Source organism: Neolamprologus brichardi, chromosome 17 (assembly GCF_056152115.1).
Source record: "Neolamprologus brichardi isolate AB-2024 chromosome 17, ASM5615211v1, whole genome shotgun sequence".
In the NCBI taxonomy this organism is placed as follows: domain Eukaryota; kingdom Metazoa; phylum Chordata; class Actinopteri; order Cichliformes; family Cichlidae; genus Neolamprologus; species Neolamprologus brichardi.
The window spans coordinates 14383124-14402468 of NC_142120.1; the positions used below are offsets into that span (position 1 = coordinate 14383124).

General features: G+C 40.2%; 2 protein-coding genes across 2 annotated transcripts in view; both read right to left on the reverse strand.

The window, feature by feature from the left end:
• Positions 1-87: 87 nt before the first annotated feature.
• chpt1 (choline phosphotransferase 1) lies at positions 88-8032 on the reverse strand. Its single transcript, XM_006780796.3, has 8 exons — positions 7528-8032; positions 5393-5540; positions 5119-5260; positions 4044-4128; positions 3444-3575; positions 3204-3362; positions 2955-3080; positions 88-1785 (listed from the first exon to the last, which is right to left on the reverse strand). The coding sequence occupies exons 1-8, from the start codon at positions 7765-7767 to the stop codon at positions 1669-1671; spliced, it is 1149 nt and encodes a 382-aa protein (XP_006780859.2). The 5' UTR covers positions 7768-8032; the 3' UTR covers positions 88-1668.
• A 2373-nt stretch (positions 8033-10405) lies between these two features.
• mybpc1 (myosin binding protein C1) overlaps positions 10406-19345 on the reverse strand; it is a 34735-nt gene continuing 25795 nt past the window's right edge. The window contains exons 21-32 of the mRNA XM_087830986.1: positions 18900-19059; positions 18703-18807; positions 18433-18621; positions 17766-17900; positions 16545-16712; positions 16330-16418; positions 16059-16254; positions 15798-15937; positions 15558-15717; positions 14995-15131; positions 14733-14919; positions 10406-11226 (exon numbers count right to left, since the gene is read on the reverse strand). Of these exons, the coding sequence (XP_087687112.1) occupies positions 11129-11226; positions 14733-14919; positions 14995-15131; positions 15558-15717; positions 15798-15937; positions 16059-16254; positions 16330-16418; positions 16545-16712; positions 17766-17900; positions 18433-18621; positions 18703-18807; positions 18900-19059 (1764 nt within the window). The 3' untranslated portion in view covers positions 10406-11128. The remainder of the gene's footprint in view (positions 11227-14732; positions 14920-14994; positions 15132-15557; positions 15718-15797; positions 15938-16058; positions 16255-16329; positions 16419-16544; positions 16713-17765; positions 17901-18432; positions 18622-18702; positions 18808-18899; positions 19060-19345) is intronic.

A 19345-nucleotide genomic window follows, 5' to 3' on the forward strand; every position in this document is an offset into this window, starting at 1 on the left:
GGGAAACCAAAAACTATGCTGTGTTCAAAGTCTGAGTCAAGTTGCAGTATTTTTACAAGGTAGTGTTGCAGTACTTTTTTTCCACCAATGACAGGAACAATCAAAATGGATGAAAAATATTTTCTTTATTACAATCTTTTCCACTCATGTCCGTTAGTAGAAAGGTGTTTCACTGCATTACTGAACAGTGCAACAAAGTGATTTTGAATCATGGTTGTACCTTTGAAATGCATAGCTCTAAAGTCCATCCATAAATAAGCTTCTCGAGACAGGAGTATAGTGTCAGAATCTAAGGGGATGACAATGGCAGTTTTCAAAATAAAATAAAAAATACACACCCTCAAATCTTTTACCGGCTCTACAGAAATGTCCCTTTTTACCCAAATGATCCTGAATGATGTTTCCTTCTGATTACAACCCTTCATTGAGATTCATTACACAATTACTAATAATCCAACAAAACTTAATTAAAAAAAAGAAATCGGTCACAGATACATAACAATTATGCATAAATGAACATGAGTGAACAGTTAAAAAAAAAACAACAACTTCCAGGATAGCGTTCTATTATTACTGTATCTGGTGTGATACTGAGTGAAAATAAAATAAATGTACAAAGCTGCTTTAAATATTCACAAGTTAAACAGTAATTACAACAAAAATATTTAAGGCATCTTCAGTTCAATTCTGTACAATCACACAAAATCATTAGCCCTTCAGGGAGAAGAACAGAGAAAGCAGAACAAGCCGAGTGTTGACGCTTCATCGGTCGACGGTGCTCCAGAGGCCGGAGAAGATGTTTTTAAGGATTGTTTTCCACGACTGCAGGATGAGATGAGTCAAAACAAAACAAAACAAAAAAACTGCAGTGGGATTTGGGAGGTCGGCCTAACTTTAGACACGTCATCATTTTCAGCATTAACACACAATCGTTACCCTTTGATGCAGCTCGCTGACAACCTGCCGGTCCAAATTGGAAACCATATTGGAAATTATTTTAAGGTCTAAAAGTTTATTTTAAAAAAAAGTTTCTTTAAAGCCCTAATTTGTATCAAATTCAGTCTTATTTCATTTAACAAATTAAAACAAGTCATTAAGAAAACTCTTAACAAGTATTTGATTCAGATTCAGAAGATATCAAAGACATTTTACTTAAATTGTCACTCGTGATTGTCATATTTATGTGTTTAGTTAATTGTACAACAATCCATGAGGAACATGTCTCCATATTTAAAGCTCACTTAAATGCTTTGATATTTGCCCAAGCTAAAAAAAATACCTATTAAAAGATTTTTTTTTTTGGTATTTTGTGTTGAATAAGCTGGAAGTGCCAAATGATGTTCAAAAAATTAAATCTAACAACATGCATTTACCTTGAAATTAAAATCTGAAAGACTTCATCAGGCAACTGGGTTTTCAAGGGAAACTTGGGTTCATTTTTCATTCAACAGATCCATGCTTGGTTGTTTTTTTTTCTTTTCTTTTTTTGTATCACGGTAGTTTTATCTTTCCTTTTAGCAGGTGTGGGTTTTAATCTGAAGTGGTTACTTTGTCAAGGCTGCAGTGGCTCGAGGTCGAGGGTTTCTCCTCGTCATCGTGGTCGCTGTCTGCTTTCAGGAGCGGGAAGAGATCTGCGTCCCCTCCCGCCTCCTCCCGCCGGGCAAACCGTCAGTCGCGGTGCGGCTGGCTCGGCGTTGTGATGCTAAAGACGTGGATGCGCAGGTGGGAGGCGATCTGGAGGCACACGCCCGTGCAGTAGCGTATCAAATCCACACTGGAGAGGACCTGGAGCAAAAATAATAAAGACAATAAAGACTTACTATGTTAGGTGATATACTAATTTGAGATGCAATACAGGTCCCTAACAGACAGCATCATTAAATGGTACCACAAAGAATGATACAAGAACAGCCACTGGATACAGCAAGGAAGTAATTTACATGGAAATCTTTAGTTTTGTAGCAATTTCCTTTCCTCCATTTAAAAAGTAAAGCAGTTCACTGCCAAGGACCCCGAGACACGCACAAGCTTCTGGTTGTTGAGGGCTGAAGGACTGACACACACTTTCAAAACTAAGTAACCAACTTCCTGCTTCCTGTTTATGCAATCACATATTTTCTTGTTGTCATGGATGGCTATTATTTATGAAATGATCCTAACACGCATGTTTAGATGGACAATAAGTATTGCTATAAGGAAAACCAATAAGCCAGAATCTGTAATACCAGGATGTGATTACCGATATTAGTAATACTTTTGCCCTCCCTAGTGTGGCATGTCAGTGTCAAATGAGAAAAACGTGTTTGCACACCTACGCTGGCTCCAAATTCAAATGGTGGTTTCCCATCAGCTATTAATATATTTGTTGACTCTTAGTGAATATCAGCGCACCATCTCGGCCGTCACACTGACCATTTATAGCAGAGAACACGGCTGTAAAGTTCTTTTGAAGTGTAAAGTTTTTAAACTGTATTTATCCTTTCAAAGCTGATCAACTGGAAACTCTGTAGGGGTTTGCAACAGCGTGTGAGATACAACACGAGTCATGGGTGTCAAAGGAAGGTTTATCACAAGTCATCTCACTTGCATTGTAGAAACTTTGTGCTCTTTGAACCACAACTATAATGATTAGATGGCAACTAGCAGAGATTAGAGTCCCACAGACAGAAATGAAAGCCGCTGTGCTTATGAGAACTTGACTTAACTGTGTGCGTATTAGTCATCAACGCTGACAAGTCCTGCAAGTATATCAAGGCACTACGCTCCAATCTTATTTCTCTATTGTTATCATTATAATGAAAAGCTTTCAACTAAATAAAGTATGCAAGGAAAATAATTTAAGGCATTAACTGTATATACATATAGGTAGAAGAGCAAAGAATGTGGCTACTTAGAGGTGACAAAAAGGGTGGGGCTGCATTTTAAACAAAGACACCTGTGAGATCAGTACTAACCATGGCGATCCAGAGGACTATGTGTTCGTCAATAAAGCTGTTAAAGTACTGGTTGAGGAATAGGAGGCCAGGCCCAATAAAGGCTGGGTCTGGTAGGTATAACTCACTCTTGGTCATGTGTGCCATCTACAGAGAAGATTCAAGAAAGAAAGAAAACACAGGTTAAACACTGGGTTAAACGATGGGTTAAAACAGACAAAAGAAGATATGTGTCAGTTCATTCAGGCAATTAAGAGAAAACCAACGTACCACCAGCTTGTTGGAAATCTTGGCGATAACCATTCCAAAGGTGAGCAGGTACAAACAGGGGTGGTGCTCAAACAGGTGGCTGGATGACTTCTTGAAAATGATGAAGGCCAGCGTAAGGATGAGGCTGATGTGCAAACCGGGACTCAGCACGCTGGTGTCCTGAAGAGCAGAAACGTTGATTAGTTTTTGCGCTTTACACATTTTTTTAAATATTAAAATAATGCTGTATTTAGAACTCACAGCCACAGTGGAGCCATTTTTGCCAACCCCTCCATTCAAAATGACATAGAAATAGTTGTAACAGGAGTACAGGGCTCCCCCAATGATGCCCATGACGGGGAAGGCATACAGCTTCAGTCCGATGATGGGCAACTATGGGAACACATTGAGGTCAAAATAAAGAGAAAACAAGAAGCATTCTCCTTATAAAATAGAAAAGTGCTTATATGAAAGCTGCAGCATGCTGAGCATGATGGGAGGGCAAAGCAAATAAATAAATAAATATATCCAAATAAAACACAAACAAATGCGGGCGACATCATCAGCTTTTTGAGCCTGATCATGTCCAGTAGATGACCTGTTGCCATGGCTTTAGCTACCCATATTTACCTTCTCACTTCTCTCATGTGATGTTAAGTCAAGCCTCCAAAGGCAGCACAGAGTAAAAGTAAAACACAAATTCTATTTAAAGACTAGCATGACAACTAAAGCCTAAGAAGTGATTCAGTTAGTTTGTCTGGTGTAAAAACTAAGGAGAAAATACACTTGAGGTGAAATGGAAGTGTCCCTGTGTGTACACTATTTGTGCAGGCGAGTGTGAAGAAATGGATTCTCAGTTACCGTGTACTGCCAAAGGCTCACGCCTCCGAAAGCTGACATCACATACATGATTATGATGGCGAATTGCACCTCTGTGACATCAACCCTGTGCAGAACATATGAGGGAAGTGTGAGATAAGTGACAGTGCGGAGGTTTAACAACAGCATCGGTACTGCAGCATTTTCAAATGCCACTGTGTGACCGGATCCTACAATTAGATGTTCTCATAAAACAAGCCATTCAATATGGGCTGTGGGTCTTTTCTCCTCTTCCAGGGGAACACATACACCTCATACCAACTGTCAGGCATGGTGGTGTAAGGGTGATGGTTTGGGCTGGTTTGTAGCAAAGGGCCTGTGATCACTAAGTGAGCCATGAACTCCTCTGTATACCAAAAGCATTAAATACAAGGCCATCTGTCCGACAGCTAAAGCTTAGGCCAAACTGGGTCATGCAACAGGACAAATATCCCAGGCACAGCAGCAAATCTACAACAGAATGATTGATAAATAAGAGTATAAAATGTTCCAATGACCAAGTCCAGACCTCAACCTAATTGAAATGCTGTGGTGGGACCTAAAGAGAGATGTGCATAAACCAGTGCCCACAAATCTCAATGAACTAAAGCATCATTGTAAAGAAGAGTGGGCCATAATAATGTGAGAGACTGCTGAAGTCACACAGAATAAAAACAGGTGGAAAAATAAGCTAAAGGTGGTTATACAAGCTACCGAATCATGGAGTATACTCAATTTTTCAAAGGACTGCTTAGAGCCCTAGAAACTCTCTTTTTTCCCCACGTGACTATATGAGTTGGTAAATGCACTGAAGGATTATTTAGGCAACAGGAACCTGGACTGTCCACTAGCAACCAACTATCACATGCAAAGCAATGCATGACAAGTTAAACACTTTACATGTGGACGGGGCTTGAACGGTCTTTGGGGTAATGTTGACCTGCCAGTGCAAGTGGCTTGCCAGGCAAATTAGCTTACTGTCTTCAAGTTATTTTATCATTCAGTGTTGCAAACTAATAACGATGACCATTTTCTTATATTAAAAGAAAAATACATTTAAAATGAATATTTGACTTACAGGCCAAAGCGGAGCGTCCCGGACACATAGGTCTGCCAGTGGGCGCAGAAAAACATAAACATCCCAATAAAACCACAGAAGAAAGTCCAGTTTGGATATTGTCCTATTCCACATGAAATGCACGTTCCCACAGCAACAAAGACTGAAAGAGAATCACCGGGGTAAGCACATTAAAGTCATGTTAATGAAATTAAAGCCAAAGCTTTGTTTACTAACATGCTACAGTCAGTTTATTATAATCAAACACAGCAGACTTCAGGGTTTAGGAGATTACCTGTAGAGACTGCATCACAGCCGTGGTCGAAGAGCTCACCAAGGGCTGAGCTGCTGTTTGTCCTCCTGGCCTGTTTCCCATCAATAGCATCCAGAGACTGGTAGATGAACAGACCCAGAGCAGACAGGATGAAAGCCCATGATGGAGCCTGAAGCCAGGGAAGGGACGACAGAGGGAGACTGACAGTTACACACCCATTCTTACAACACAGATAATCACCTAACTGGTGAAATCTATTTAAGCTACTTAAAATACAGATAGTTGTAGAGCTAAAGAAAATGTGGGTAACTGGTGAATATTTCAGTCATTCTCATGTAGTCACAAAGATCTTGAGTACTACCAATCAGTCTTAGAGTCCAAATCAATTGAGCTCTTATAAGACAGGCCAAATTTTAATCTGTGCAAAATCCCCCTGCAAAATCACAGGGACCAAGGGACCACTTTAGACCCACCCCACTTCCTTTGCAATCTGTCATTTATTTGTAACACCCTGGTCTAGAATCATATAATTCTTAAAAATTGCAGTTGTTGACCACATTACAAGATGGTCTCTACTAATCATATCTGTATTTCACAACTTTAATTCTTATTCATATGAGGGGGGAGGGTTGTGTAACTTGTTGAGGTATTGGATTTTCAGAAGTTGTTTGTTTTGGATTTCATGGAGCTTTTGAATGCATACATGTGTGCACTGTTGGATTTAAATAATACTTATGTGCCATATGTGCTACATCTCTCTGAAGTGTGTAGTAGGAGGGACTCCAGCTGACTAGACCAGTTCAGCTCCTCTTTACTAGGGTGGAGGTTATGGACCATCTGGACAGTAATGCTGGCCAACATAGCATGTTTGCAAAACTACAATGTGTGTATATGTGTGTGAGAGAGAGAGCATTTGTATAAGCCTGTGACTGAGAGAGATAGAGAGAGAGAACCACACACAAAAACAGAGTGTGTTTCAACAGAGATGAAGCACATGTCCCAAAAGCCTTGTAGACTACTTGTTTAAGTTTATCACAGCAGTAACTTGAGGGAAAACACTGACCCATTTCCATAGGCTCCGATGAATTCCTGTGAATGTGTGTTTGTTTGCACAGCGATGGGACTTAACTCTTAACTCTCCATAAATAAAAGCGTACACTGTATGCCTCAATAAATGCAGAATAACAGTAGATGAAACTTGTGGAGTCAGTGGGAGTGCATGGACTTTGACTCAGGTGCAAGGTTGTCATAGTTAGAACGAGCAAAGGTGCAAGTCTGATAAACTCACCAACCTGTGCATGAGCAGCTGGACCCACTGCTGCAGGGACAGACAGGTTTACTGTGCCCTAGGTCAACTTGCTACCTGCAAGGCACATTTTCTATAGTATTCTTAGATCACAGAATAATATAGAGGCGTTTCAAAATCAGCTTACTCATTTAAATAAGTAAATTTGTCTGGTTAAGGGCTAGACACCCTCCCGCCTCCTTTTATATTTTAATTCTTAATTACCAATAAATTGCTGCTAAATGATTCGCCTCTTCTCTGATAGATAGTGGCCTTAAGTGAAACAATGAAACAAATTGCTGTTTTGACACCAACAGCACTGCATCACATGAGGCCTTTCAACTTTCAACTTTCTAAAGTCACATGATCGCCGATATATCTTTTCCCAATACAGTTGTTCTTGTCCACGTCGTCCCTAATACGATTAAAACCCCCTTTAAAGCGTCTCGGCTTGCTTGTGACCATGCTTGGGTTTAAAAAAAGAGCAAAAAAAGTTTTCCTGAAAAACCTGGAGACGGACTCCAAGCTTACTTCAACTTACACTACCGAATTTAAATGTAGCTGTTTGACACTACAGAACAGTCCCCAAAATACAGCGCCTGCGGCGTTAGCTAGCACCACGGCCCGATCTATAAGGTAGATATGAGTCATATGACGTTAAAATACAAGCAGCTGTGAAGCTCAAATGTTTGCCGAATTAGTAAGTATCCCCAATGGACTCAGTAAATATAATCAATCCTATTTTTTGAGCTATCTGGGCCTTACAGGTTGCGGTGTATCTTTAGCCTACGCATTTTCTAAATGGAGGACGGTCTTTTCATAGCAGAGATGGGTAGACATTTGAAACTTTAGCCCCAGTCGCTATACTCACCTCTTCTGTTGCCGTGGGACAATAATACACAAGCACCAACGTGGAGAGGACATTAACCAGCAGTCCAACAATAGTCAGTGTATTTGGTGCGATCCATGTCGGTATCTGCTGGACGAGCCAGTTCCAGTAGATCTGACACGGCGGCTCAAATAGGGATCTGCCGGAGGCGCTGTATTTATGCTCCTCTAGCCGCTTTAGTTGAGCGGGTGACAACGGCTCTGGCCACAGGAAATGTGGCATTATTTTTCTGCCTCGTCACTCCTCTGAGTACCGCAAAAACTCCCTGATATTCCCGGGTGGTGTTTCAGACAGGGTTGGCCGACTCCAGGAGACAGCAGCAGCTCATCTGGTATGTCTAGGGTAGACGAGCAGCAGAGGCCATTTCCACAGCGGAACCAAGCGCTGTGGATGTCTATACGTTTCTGGCCGAGGTGCGTCTCGGCAGGAAGCGAAGGTCCGGAAGGGATAACGTGGCTATCTACCGGGAAATTTAAATGCACATAGCCTGCGCCTAAGAGTGTATAACACTGTGATAATAACCATCTGGTTGGCTTGTAAACTTGCTAAAATACAAGCAAGCCTAAGCACATATTGTGTGACTGGCAGATGTATTTAGGCCCATAATTACCTCATTCATGTAGGTTAAGCCTTATAACTTAGAAACTATGATTCTTAAAAGTGTAGGTGGTATCATTAACATATAGAAAGTACCACACAAACATTTAAAATATCATATCACATATGTTAATAAAGGGTTTAATTTGCTGCATTAGAGGGATTTGATTCCTTATGTTCACAGAGATTGGATTGTTTACATGACTATAACTGACTATAACAGGTATAACTAATACCTGTGTCATACCTATACTCTTAATTTGAAGAATACCTCCTGTAACTGTTTATGATATGTTTGGGTTCACAATAAATGAATCTCCTAATAAATTTCCCTTGCATTTGGTTGTTGGATCTAAGTTTGTTTACTAAAATTATTCACAAAAATAATCATCTCTCTCTCTCTCTTTATATATATTTATATATATAGAACCCAGAATCTCAGAAAAAGTTAGAGAAACATTAGGTGTAATTAGGTTAAGTGGCAGCAGGTGAGTTGAGTAAACATGACTGGATATAAAAAAGAGCACTTTACAAAGTAAGATGAAAGTGAGTAGAGTGTGTCAGAAGTAAAGATGGAGGTTTACCAATATGCAAAACATGCTGTACAAAGTTTCATAATAATGTTCCTCATCATAAAGACTTTAATAACTCATCATCTATGGTATGGACCCTGACACTATATTACCAAAAGTGTCAGGGACCCAGGATGTTTTATTTCTCTAGGGGTTTTTGTCTAAGTCCATGTCTGTCTACACTTGTACACTCTCTGTTCTCTGTCTCTGAGGTTGTCTGATCTGTTGTGTCAAGTGAGCCTTGTCTTCCCAGTTAGTCATACTTCGGCATTTGTTTACCTTTTCCCTGTGTCAAGGTCACATGTCTTAGTCTGGGTCTTCATTACTTCCTGTTTTTATTTTACTTCGACTCCCTTGTCTCATATGCGTTATGGCGAGTTTGCTTTCTCTCGTTTCATTAGTTAGATTCTAATCAGCTGTGTTCCCCAGGTGTCTCCACTGGGGAAAGGTATATACAGGTTTTAGAACAACATATGCTCCCATCTAGACAGAGAAGGTCTTGCATTTTCAGCAAGACAATGCTAAACCACATACTGCATCTAAGACAATAGCAGAGCTTTGTAGTCGAAGAGAGCAGGTGCTGAACCGGAGCATAATGAAATGAAAAATACAACAGAAAAGACCCAGGCCTGCCTTTATCAGACATGCATGGGAATAAATCCTCTCCCAAAACTCCACCAACTGTTTTCTTCAGTGTTCAAACTGTTCTTAAAAGCAGAGGGTGAAACATAGCCCTGTCCCAGCTTTTTAAGATTTGTTTTGCCATAAAAATGGGTGTTTGTTTTTTTTCGTCTTCAGATGGCACATTTTCTCAGTTTAAGTAAGTAAGTAAGTAAGTAAAATTTTAATTTATATAGCACATTTCTAGATAAAAGATCACAAAGTGCTTTACAAGGTAAAAAAAACAAAAACAGTCAAAAGTTAACAAAATGCAATTTTAAAAAGATGTGTTTTTAGCTGTTTTTTAAAAGTAATCACTGAGTCTGCAGATCTTAAGTTCTGAGGAAGAGAATTCCACAGTCTGGCGCCACAGTAGCAAAAGCTCTATCACCCTTGGTTTTCAGTCTTGTATACTGAATAACAAGTAGGCCCTGATCACAAGACCTCAGGGACCTACTAGGGGCATAGGGCTGTAAAAGTTCAATGATGTACGCTGGTGCTTGTTCTTGAAGAGCCTTAAATGTCAGAACCAGAATCTTAAAATGGACTCTGAATTCAACGGGGAGCCAGTGCAGCCGTATAAGCAATGGTGTTACATGAGAGTATTTCGATGTTTTTGTCAGAAGCCTCGCTGCAGCAGTTTAAATATTTTATGTTTTCTATATTCTATTGTTAATAAACTATGGTTTTATGAGATTTGCCATTAAAAAATGAGTTATTCTGTGTCAATACCTGTGTCAATACTCTGTGTCAACTTTTGAGCACCACAGTAGGTCTCCTTTAACTACCCTCCTGTTTATATGGTCAAGTCAGTATATTCAAACATAAGACCTTCCATATGTCAGAGCATATTTTCCAGATCTCACATACATGACTCGTTCCATAAACCCTCATTCTACTTCTGGTTTGCAAAATAAATAAATATGACTAAAATGAATTAATGAGGTCAATTACACAGTGAATCTGTCACAGACTAGAAAAGAAGATTAATTCCTACAACACAAGAGTACACAAATCAACAACAGAGATACTATTTTTTAAAGTGTCTTTTATTGTTGCCCACAGGTTGTAATTACAAAGGTAAAGGCATGCACACATGTTTTAACCCCAATCAAACCTCAGTCCAGTATGAATCCAAGAATTCAAAAGTTTAATGCCATGTATGGACTGTGTGTAAATCTCTATATTGTCTTACTAACTCAACAGAAAAAGTGAAATGTTAATGTGATTCATATCAGAAAAGTGAAAACATTCATTTGTCCAACATTACTCAAGTCTGTTCTCACTTTTCTTGCCACATATTAGTTCACTGACACAATTTAAACATCAAACTAAATCTTTCAGAGCCCAGAAGTAATCAGCCACCTTCAAAAAGCACTCCTGACAAAAATCCACATGAAAATACTCTAGCTGTGTGTCACTGTTTGTGCACCATGAGCTTGTTTTTTTCACACTACAATTCCTTATTAAAGCTAGAACCAAAACACTGCCAACATGCATCTGAGCTGAGTCTTTCAAACATAACAGAGTGATAAAGAAGATGAACTGGCTTTTTTTTTCTTATGGTAACTAGCTCCAAAGCTGCACACAGCATACCACGCCGGACTGGTATACCCTCCCTCACACTCATCCACCTGTCCCACCTTCCCTCCAGCCACCTGCAGGCTGCTGACCTCAGCAGTTGAGAGAACAGGGTAACTAGTGGCATCAGATGTTTGCAAGCCAAAAATGTCTTATGGCACTGTGCTCAGTTTTTACTTCTCTTGCTCAACAACCTTCGACTCGGTCATATACTTGTCAATCAGATGTAGGGGCACTCCACGTTGCATGAGTTCATAGAAGGTGAAGCCTCCTAAAGGACAGGGAGAAAAACTCTCTTAGAATATTGCTGTGAGGCACAGAGACATATGTGGAGAGTGAAAAATAGAGAGGGGAAGATGAAGGAGAGGAGAGAGAGAATAGGGTGAGCAGAGAAAATCAAATAAAACTCAATGGAGAGAACCACAAGCTCTAAAGAGGGAAAGAGGGTGGTCAGGATGGCTTCTGAATGCAATGCCAACCCAGTTTGTCCCAGTTCCATAGTATACACTGTCTTTGTATGTCTTTCTGCACAGTATACAAGAGTTTAAAGGCATGCTATCATTACAGTAGCAATAAAAGGATACTGCATTCTGATAATGATCACTAAACACAAAATACAGGTGATTGGAATTTCATCCATTTATTTGGTAATTTGTAGTGAAGAAAATTATTAATTAGAGCAAATGTGGACTATGCATGACTTTTAGTACGTGCCGTTTTAAATGATGGGATCTGTGACACAAGATGCAAAGTCACTGACTCCACCTAGGTGTACAAAATTTGATCTAAAAGTTTTCTCCCAAATGCTCAACACCACTTGAAAAATATTACATGAAAGTCTGGCTCCTTGGAAGCAAAATATAAAGAAAATACAGGTGGCTCAAGACCTTTGCACAGCACTGTATGTGGCATAAAATAGGGAGAAGCACTATAGTTCTGCACACTCGAATACAGCACTTAAAATTGAGATGAGTATTTTGTCACTTTCATCACGTGAACGCAGCGTAAACCCTGCATATTTGCTCAGTATTAGTGCATAGTATGGAACTGGGCCACAGCATACAAGCACAAGCACAGCTGGTTCCACAACATGTTTCAATTCAGGTCTGCAATCTTTGCAAAAAAAATTAATGAATAATGTCTCCAGTCATCTGCAACAAGCAAAAACCTACAAAATACAGTATATATAATTTCTGCTGCGTTTATGCATACACCACTCATCAGGCAGGTCCAAACATAAAATATAGTTTAGTATGTTTTCTTTGGTGTTTGATGTTGTTCAGCCACAATCAATGCCTTCATAGCATAGAGCTTCTCAGTCCCTTCAGATGATGCACTTGATATCTCAACAAAGGTTAGAAGATTTGCAAACCTTTTACTCACTTAATTTATGCTACAGGTTACATAACAGAGAGTCTCACAATATCACGCCAACAATAAATTCAAATACTCAAAACAGAGCTTTTAAAGTCAGCCAGGTACAGCAATCCAGGTTTAGAAAAAACCTGGCAAAAGCCATCATGCAAATGTGACATGTTCTGTTGGTTCTCCTCTCAAGGGGAAGAACGACTGCCAGAGACCCACAAGCTGAGAAATGCGAGGTTGCACAGGCTTGAAGACGCATAATGAATGACATAAGCTTCATATGCCAAAACCATATGAAAGCTTACCTTATATGAGAACATATATTCACAATTCTTGAGTTTGGACTAGGAGGGAGAAGAGAAGAGAAGAGGGGTTAAAATGTTTACATGGAGTTATATGTGCACCAGGGAAAACAGCTGAGTTATTACTGAACTCTTTTATATGAGGAGTTAACCGTGGAGCATAAAGAAGACACTGGAATCTGTGGAGCATATTTTAAGATGGAAACATTGAATAATACAAACACAAAAATATAATATGTTACATATGTTATTGCCTCCTGTGGTGTGACTGGTGCTGAGGTGGTGTGCTGTGATGATGAAGAGGATGGCTGGATGGACTGGACTGAATAGAGAGAGGTGTGACAACACAAGGGATCAACGTCTGCATGTTGTGGTGATGGAAAAGTGTCACCAGATATTATGTACACTGGACACACATGAAATGATTATTATTTATATATTCTCTCAAAATGGAATCCATAGACTGGTTGCACCAGGTGTTCGTAAGTTTAAGTGTAGTTAGTGCAGATTTACACGTCACTTTATCAAAGTGGATTGCACAAAACAAAATAAATCTTATGCAGAAAAAACTGATAAAGCTGACGTCTGACACCCTTAACTTTAAAATGTTATACCAATAATGGTAAATGACCCAGCTGCTTTGCTTGCATAGTGTTGGCAATAAATTAGCAGTTATTGGCAAATAGCACATTTGCCTACAAAGTTCCTTGGTTCAGCTGCAGGCACAGAAGGAGACATAATGCACTTTGGGGTTGTATCAGGAAAAGCAATTCATGTATAATATCTGCCAAATTAAACATACTGTGGATATCCTTTGTGGATGAGGGAGCTGCTGAAAGTGTCTATTTGGAAACCTTCACCAATCTGTGACTGTTTGAAAACAGGTGTTGGGAAACAGCCTCCAGTCCTTATAAAGTCAATGGGAAAACGGCTCTTTAACTTGACCTGTGAAAACACTTTCCCGTTTGAAATGAACCACTAAGTCTCAGTGATTCATTTTAATTATATTAAATGAATGAATGAAAAATTATTTCAAGTTTGTAAGTCTTGGTCATACAGTGTTTATCCAGGTTATGCTCATTGGCTAAAAAACTTGTGACTGACCAGTTTTTAGGTAATTCGTGTGTGGTTTCACAGTCAGATCCACCCCACTTCATCACATCTGGTTTCTAAACACCGAGATTGTGACTCTGAAAAACACAAGGCTTCACCTATTACTATGTGTCTTTCTACTTATAAGGTGCCTTTCTATTATGATGAGCATTTAAAGAACTTCGAGTTTGACTGTAAGTGTCATTCACCCAATAATGACCCACTCGACCTCCTGAGCCACATGCTGCCCTAAAACAGCAACTACCATCCAGATGGAACAGGGAAATAGGATTAACATGACACAAGGGAAGACAGGAGAATGAGACGGGTGAATATACAGTGGAAAGATATAAAGCGAGACAAGACTGACACAAACTGGGAACAGAAAATGGAATTGACTAAATAAACCTGAGGTCATTTGGAACTAAACCTAAGAACTGACTGTATGAATAAGAAAGCAAGAAAGATCCTAATAAAAGCATTAGAAGATAAAAAAAAACTTGTAAGAATCCAAAGTATTTTCCCTTTTTCAGGCATTGTGACCATGTAGTTTGTCTTCTACAGCGTTGAGCTCTCCCAGACACCATGCATGACCAACTTACACATTGCTCAAGTCTAACACACTTCATAAGTTTTAATTGTGCAATCCAACTTTGTAAATCACCAGGAACAAGTTGCTAGGAGCTTGGTGAAGACTTTACCATAAATTTACGAATAGCTGGTGCAACCCAGTACAGATACTTACGTGTCCACCGCCTATATCGTCCCTTTGCTGAACTGCACACACAGTTCAAACACTAGCGTACCCAGGTCGAGTTGGTTTCCCAAAGGCTCTCTGCCTCTGTACGTTCAGTGATGATTGTGATCATAAATGCGTTAATAGCTTCTGTTTGCATTAAAGATGCACATATCTTAAAAGAACATTAAAAAATACAACAAAAACATTTGGGAAACCAGACTCAGATGAACACAGGCATCCAAGGAGGAGGCCGGGGATCATATCAAGGTCCACACTGACCTTTGACCTCCAGTTTGCAGTCCACTTGAGCCTCTCCTAGTTCATTGATGGCCTTGCAGGTGTACATTCCACCATCATAGGGACTGGGCTTCCTGATCTCCAGAGTGCAGACTCCTTGGCTGCTAAACATACGGTAGCGCGGATCGTCAATGATGGTTATCTTGTTCTTCATCCAGATCACTTTGGGCTGCACATAGATACAGAAACATCAGCAAAGGACTCTGCTGATAGGACAACTTTTACTTTTAGTTCTTCCACTTACCCTTGGGTTGGCACGCACGCTGCAGTTAAGAGTAGTGTTGTAGCCGGCCACGGCGAAAGTGTTGATAAGTGGCTGTGTGAATTTCGGCGCCTCCTTGAAGTCGTGGTCATTGTACTCTTGTGTTTTCATCTGCAAGCCTGTGGGGGTAAGGGTAAAGGAATGGGGTTGTACATGATACTGGCTCTGAGCGGTATCATGTGGGATATTCCCTATGTGATGAGGGAAAGACAGTATTTTTTTTATTTATCATCAGCTGAGACTGAGACACCATTGAAGGGCCTGTCAGTCATACACCGAACCCTTGGAGTTTCACAAGTGAGGCTGTGAATCAGGCTCACTTTAGGGTGGAAAACATCACTGACAGTACCTTTCAGATAAGAGCTGTAAAAAAACCCCAAAAAAGTAACAACAACTTTATATCGGCATGTAAGTAAAATGTGATTTCTTCCAGAGTTTCAGCTTTGGAAGCATTTTCCTCCATCTGAAATTAGAAGATTTGGTTTTTCACAGTAAATATTTTGATACTCTCACCTACACTCTCATAAACACACAGTCAGCTGTACCTTCTTTGACGATGAGGGCACTCTTTTTGGTTTGGGTGGCGGTTTCACTCAGGCCACACATATTCTCAGAGAAGATCCTGAAGAAGTACTCGTTCCCAACTACCAGTTCTGTGATGGTAATGCAGTTGCGATGGTAGTGCTCAATGCATGTGAACCATTCCTAAAAATAGTAAAGCATGTGAGCTGAAGATATAGCGTATCTAGAATGGTTTTCATTTGCAGTATGAGACTATCTTCTACCATTGTCTTTTTGTCTGCTTTTTGAATGGTGTAGCCTGTTATTGGGGCGTTCCCATTGTCCTTTGGAGGGGTCCAGACCAGAGCTACATTTCCACCCCAAACATCTTCAATATTCACACACTGAGGAGGTCCAGGTAGATCTAAAAATAGGAGAAAAAGATATACAATCTCATAATATAGACATTCCTTATAAAGCTCCACTCTGATGTCAATGAGCACTTCTATCTTTCGTATGATCTTATAGTGATTTTGCTCACTCACCTACAATCTGTATGTCAAGTATGGCTGTGTCCACATGGTTTTCAACCTGCACAGTCATGTCATACTTCCCAGAGTGGCTGCGCTCTGCTTTGCGGATGAAGATGATGCTGTCACAGTCTGTGTTACGAATGCTAACTTGTGAAGGCTCTATAGGGTTGCCATCCTTCAGCCAGGTGACCTTCGGTCGGGGTTTGCCCTGCACACAAATAGCAACATGAGCTCAGTATTCTGTTGAAGAGATGTGCATCATCAGTATAACTGGCATATTTACCATAAATGGCACCACAAGGTTGACTGTTTCTCCAACTTTGCGAGTGTAAGTCTGCTTCAAGTGACGTGGGACGCGGATCTTGGGTGGTTCTGTGGAGCAGTTACACCAAAATGTGTGTTATAAAGGAACGTTTTATGATGTATTTTATGTCAGCATTAATTTAATTTGTTGCAGTGTTACAGCAGAACACATATAATGAACTTTAAAGAGCTCACCAACAACCTCTTTAACCAGGATAGCATGCTGCAGGGAACGTGGAGCGCTAGCTCCAGCTGCATTGACGGCTTTGACACGAACTAAAATTTTACACCCTGGATTCAGACCGGTGATGGTGTACCTGGTTTTCTCTGTCAGCTCATTGTTGGATATTACCCAATCATTAGCTGTAAGGAAAAAAATACAGCCATGGTGAAAAATACAATTTAAACTGGTTTCATGTCTGACTGGTTGTGCATCTGTTTTGTGGGTTAGAAGAAACAAGCTAAAAACTTGAAGTGCTTAATAAAACTGGTTTTACAGATTGGTTACATACTACAGCTGGTCTCATTCTTTTTTTTCTCAGCCACATTCAGTGCACTATTGTAAGTCTGGTAAATTATACTTTATACTACTTTATTATGTATTTATTGTGTACTTAAAAATACTGGCTGTTATTCTTCGGCTTCAGATTTCACTTTTACAATATTAATAGTATAGTTTCTTCTAAAGCTATTAAATAATGGTGTTTGGAATCCTAGAGATGATTGTGCAGGAAAATCCCAGTAGATCAGCAGTTTCTGAAAAACTCAGACCAGCCAGTCAGGTACCAACAACCATCCTACCTTCAAAGTTACTTAAATCACCTTTCTTCTCCATTTTGATGCTCAGTTTGAACTTCAGCAGGTCATATTGACCATGCCTACATGTCTAAATGCATTGCATTGCTGTCCTTATGAACAATGCTGGGCATCCTCTGCACACGGTTGTAAACAATCAGAGGAGCCTATTGAGCGACAGGTTGCTTCTCCCAAAGTCAAAAACCAACAGATTTAAAAACTCCTTTGTCCCACATGCCAGCAGACTGTTTAACTCCTCACTGGAGGGGAGGCGGAGGGGAAACAGGGGACAAGGAAGGGCGGGAACAACTGAGCTGTAGTGCTTTGTTACACTGTGCAATATTTGCAGTATTTGTTTTTTTCTCATATTCGCCTGTGCAATAATCACTGTGCAATATGCTCACTCAAATGTGCAGATCCTAAATCTCTGATTCTGTCAGAATCACAATACCAGCTGCATTTGGTTGCAGTTTATCCCCTTTGTGTATGTATGCATATATGACATTTGCTTTTGTACAATTTGTAAAAGGAAGGCCTGAGGTAAAAAAAAAAAAATGCAATAAATTGTAGGGCCTTACTATCATGTAGTTCGTTAGTCAAATAAACCAAAATCTAACTCACTTCCTTCTATGCAATACTCCACTAAGTATCCGTCCAGCCCAGCAGCTCCAATGGTTTCAGGTGGACGCCACTTTACCGTCACAGTGGTGTCAGTAACATCATCCACAACCAGCATGGTGGGTTCACTGGTAACAGCTGTGTGGAGATAAATGTTTTCGTCACTTGGGTTTAAACAGTGAATGTGAACAAGATGAGAAAACATCCATTTTGGCAAGTCATAAACACGTGACCAAGGCGCCTCTCACTTTAGCTGGTATGCCATCAGTCTCCCTGTCAGATCCCATTAGCCCCTGCTCTTGCTATCTATTCTTGTATTCTGAATCACATTTAACTCCTGCTGAACCCTCTGACAGACCTGATCTCCTAAACCTCTAATCCACAGATGATTTGGCAGCCATTATAAAGACATATTTAATATCCTCTAAAGCTCTTGCGTGTCCAGTGGAGGTCACAGCCAAAATGCTTGGGATAGTGGGTATGAGGGGGAACAGCTGTGTCGCTGGGGTACCAAGGGCAGATCAGACACGTACTATCACAGGACCCCACTTTAAAATTTTGCCCATTACAATAAAGCCTTATGTGAGACTGTATTATTCTTCCTTAAATAGAATTTTTGCAGATCATAGGTCATAGGTTTATGGTACTAAGAAATGTTTGGGGGACTCACCGAGAGGAGTAAAGGCTTTGGAAGGTTCACTGGGTTTGGACACACCGATGGCGTTGACTGCAAAGGTCCGCACTTCATACGGCACTCCTTCAATCATCTTCTTGGGTTCAAATGTAGTCTCCTTGATCAGGTCAAAGTTCAGTCTCATCCATCTGGAGCTCTGCTTCTTTTTTCTCTCAATGTAATAGCCTTTAGAGGGCAGACAGAAAGTGTTATGTAACACCAACATATGCATGTAAAGCTTGGTAACAAGTGTGCTGCAAGGTTTACCTAAGATTGGCGAGCCTCCATCATATTTTGGAGGTTCCCATGTCATAGAACACCAATCACCACCCACCACTGGGACCAAGGGAGCTTCAGGAGGGTCGGGGATGTCTGAAGACAACACATGATTCAAAAATGATTCAAAAAGCAAGTTAAGAATTGTGTGTTTTATATTTTGTTTGAAAGGTGCTGCACTGTCTTACCAACAACCTTGATTTTGACACTAGCTGTGGCTTCACCAGCCTCGTTCTGCAGAACTATCTTGTAGTTTCCCGTGTCCTCCCGCTCAGTGACCTCAATTGTCAGACTCGTATGGTCGCTGTATGTCTCAGCGTGGACGCGGTGACCTGACTCGAGAATCACCTGATGTAAAAGAGATTAAAGGCAAAAGACACAGAAGACCTAGTGAGTACCATATGAGGACATAAAAACAGATTTTGGGTTCACAAATTAGTCTTTCTATGAAAAAATAATATTTACATTATAACTCTAAATGTGATATTCACTGACATGGTACTAACTAGCTACCAAGCAGGTTACAACAAACGTTAAAAGTTCAATCACAAGAAGGTAAAAATAAGACGGTAACCTGCTTGCAGCTAGAAAAAGAAATCGGTGGTTGGACTGAATTTTTTCACATTTAGTGACA

Bases quoted from the DNA above. Each gene is read 5' to 3' on its own strand.
- chpt1 (XM_006780796.3), bottom strand. From the start codon at position 7,767: ATGCCACATTTCCTGTGGCCAGAGCCGTTGTCACCCGCTCAACTAAAG. The intron at 5,261-5,392 runs GTAATCTCCTAA...ATTCTCTTTCAG, and splicing joins CTGTGATGCAGTCTCTACAG to TCTTTGTTGCTGTGGGAACG. The intron at 3,363-3,443 runs GTGAGTTCTAAA...TCTGCTCTTCAG, and splicing joins AAAATGGCTCCACTGTGGCT to GACACCAGCGTGCTGAGTCC.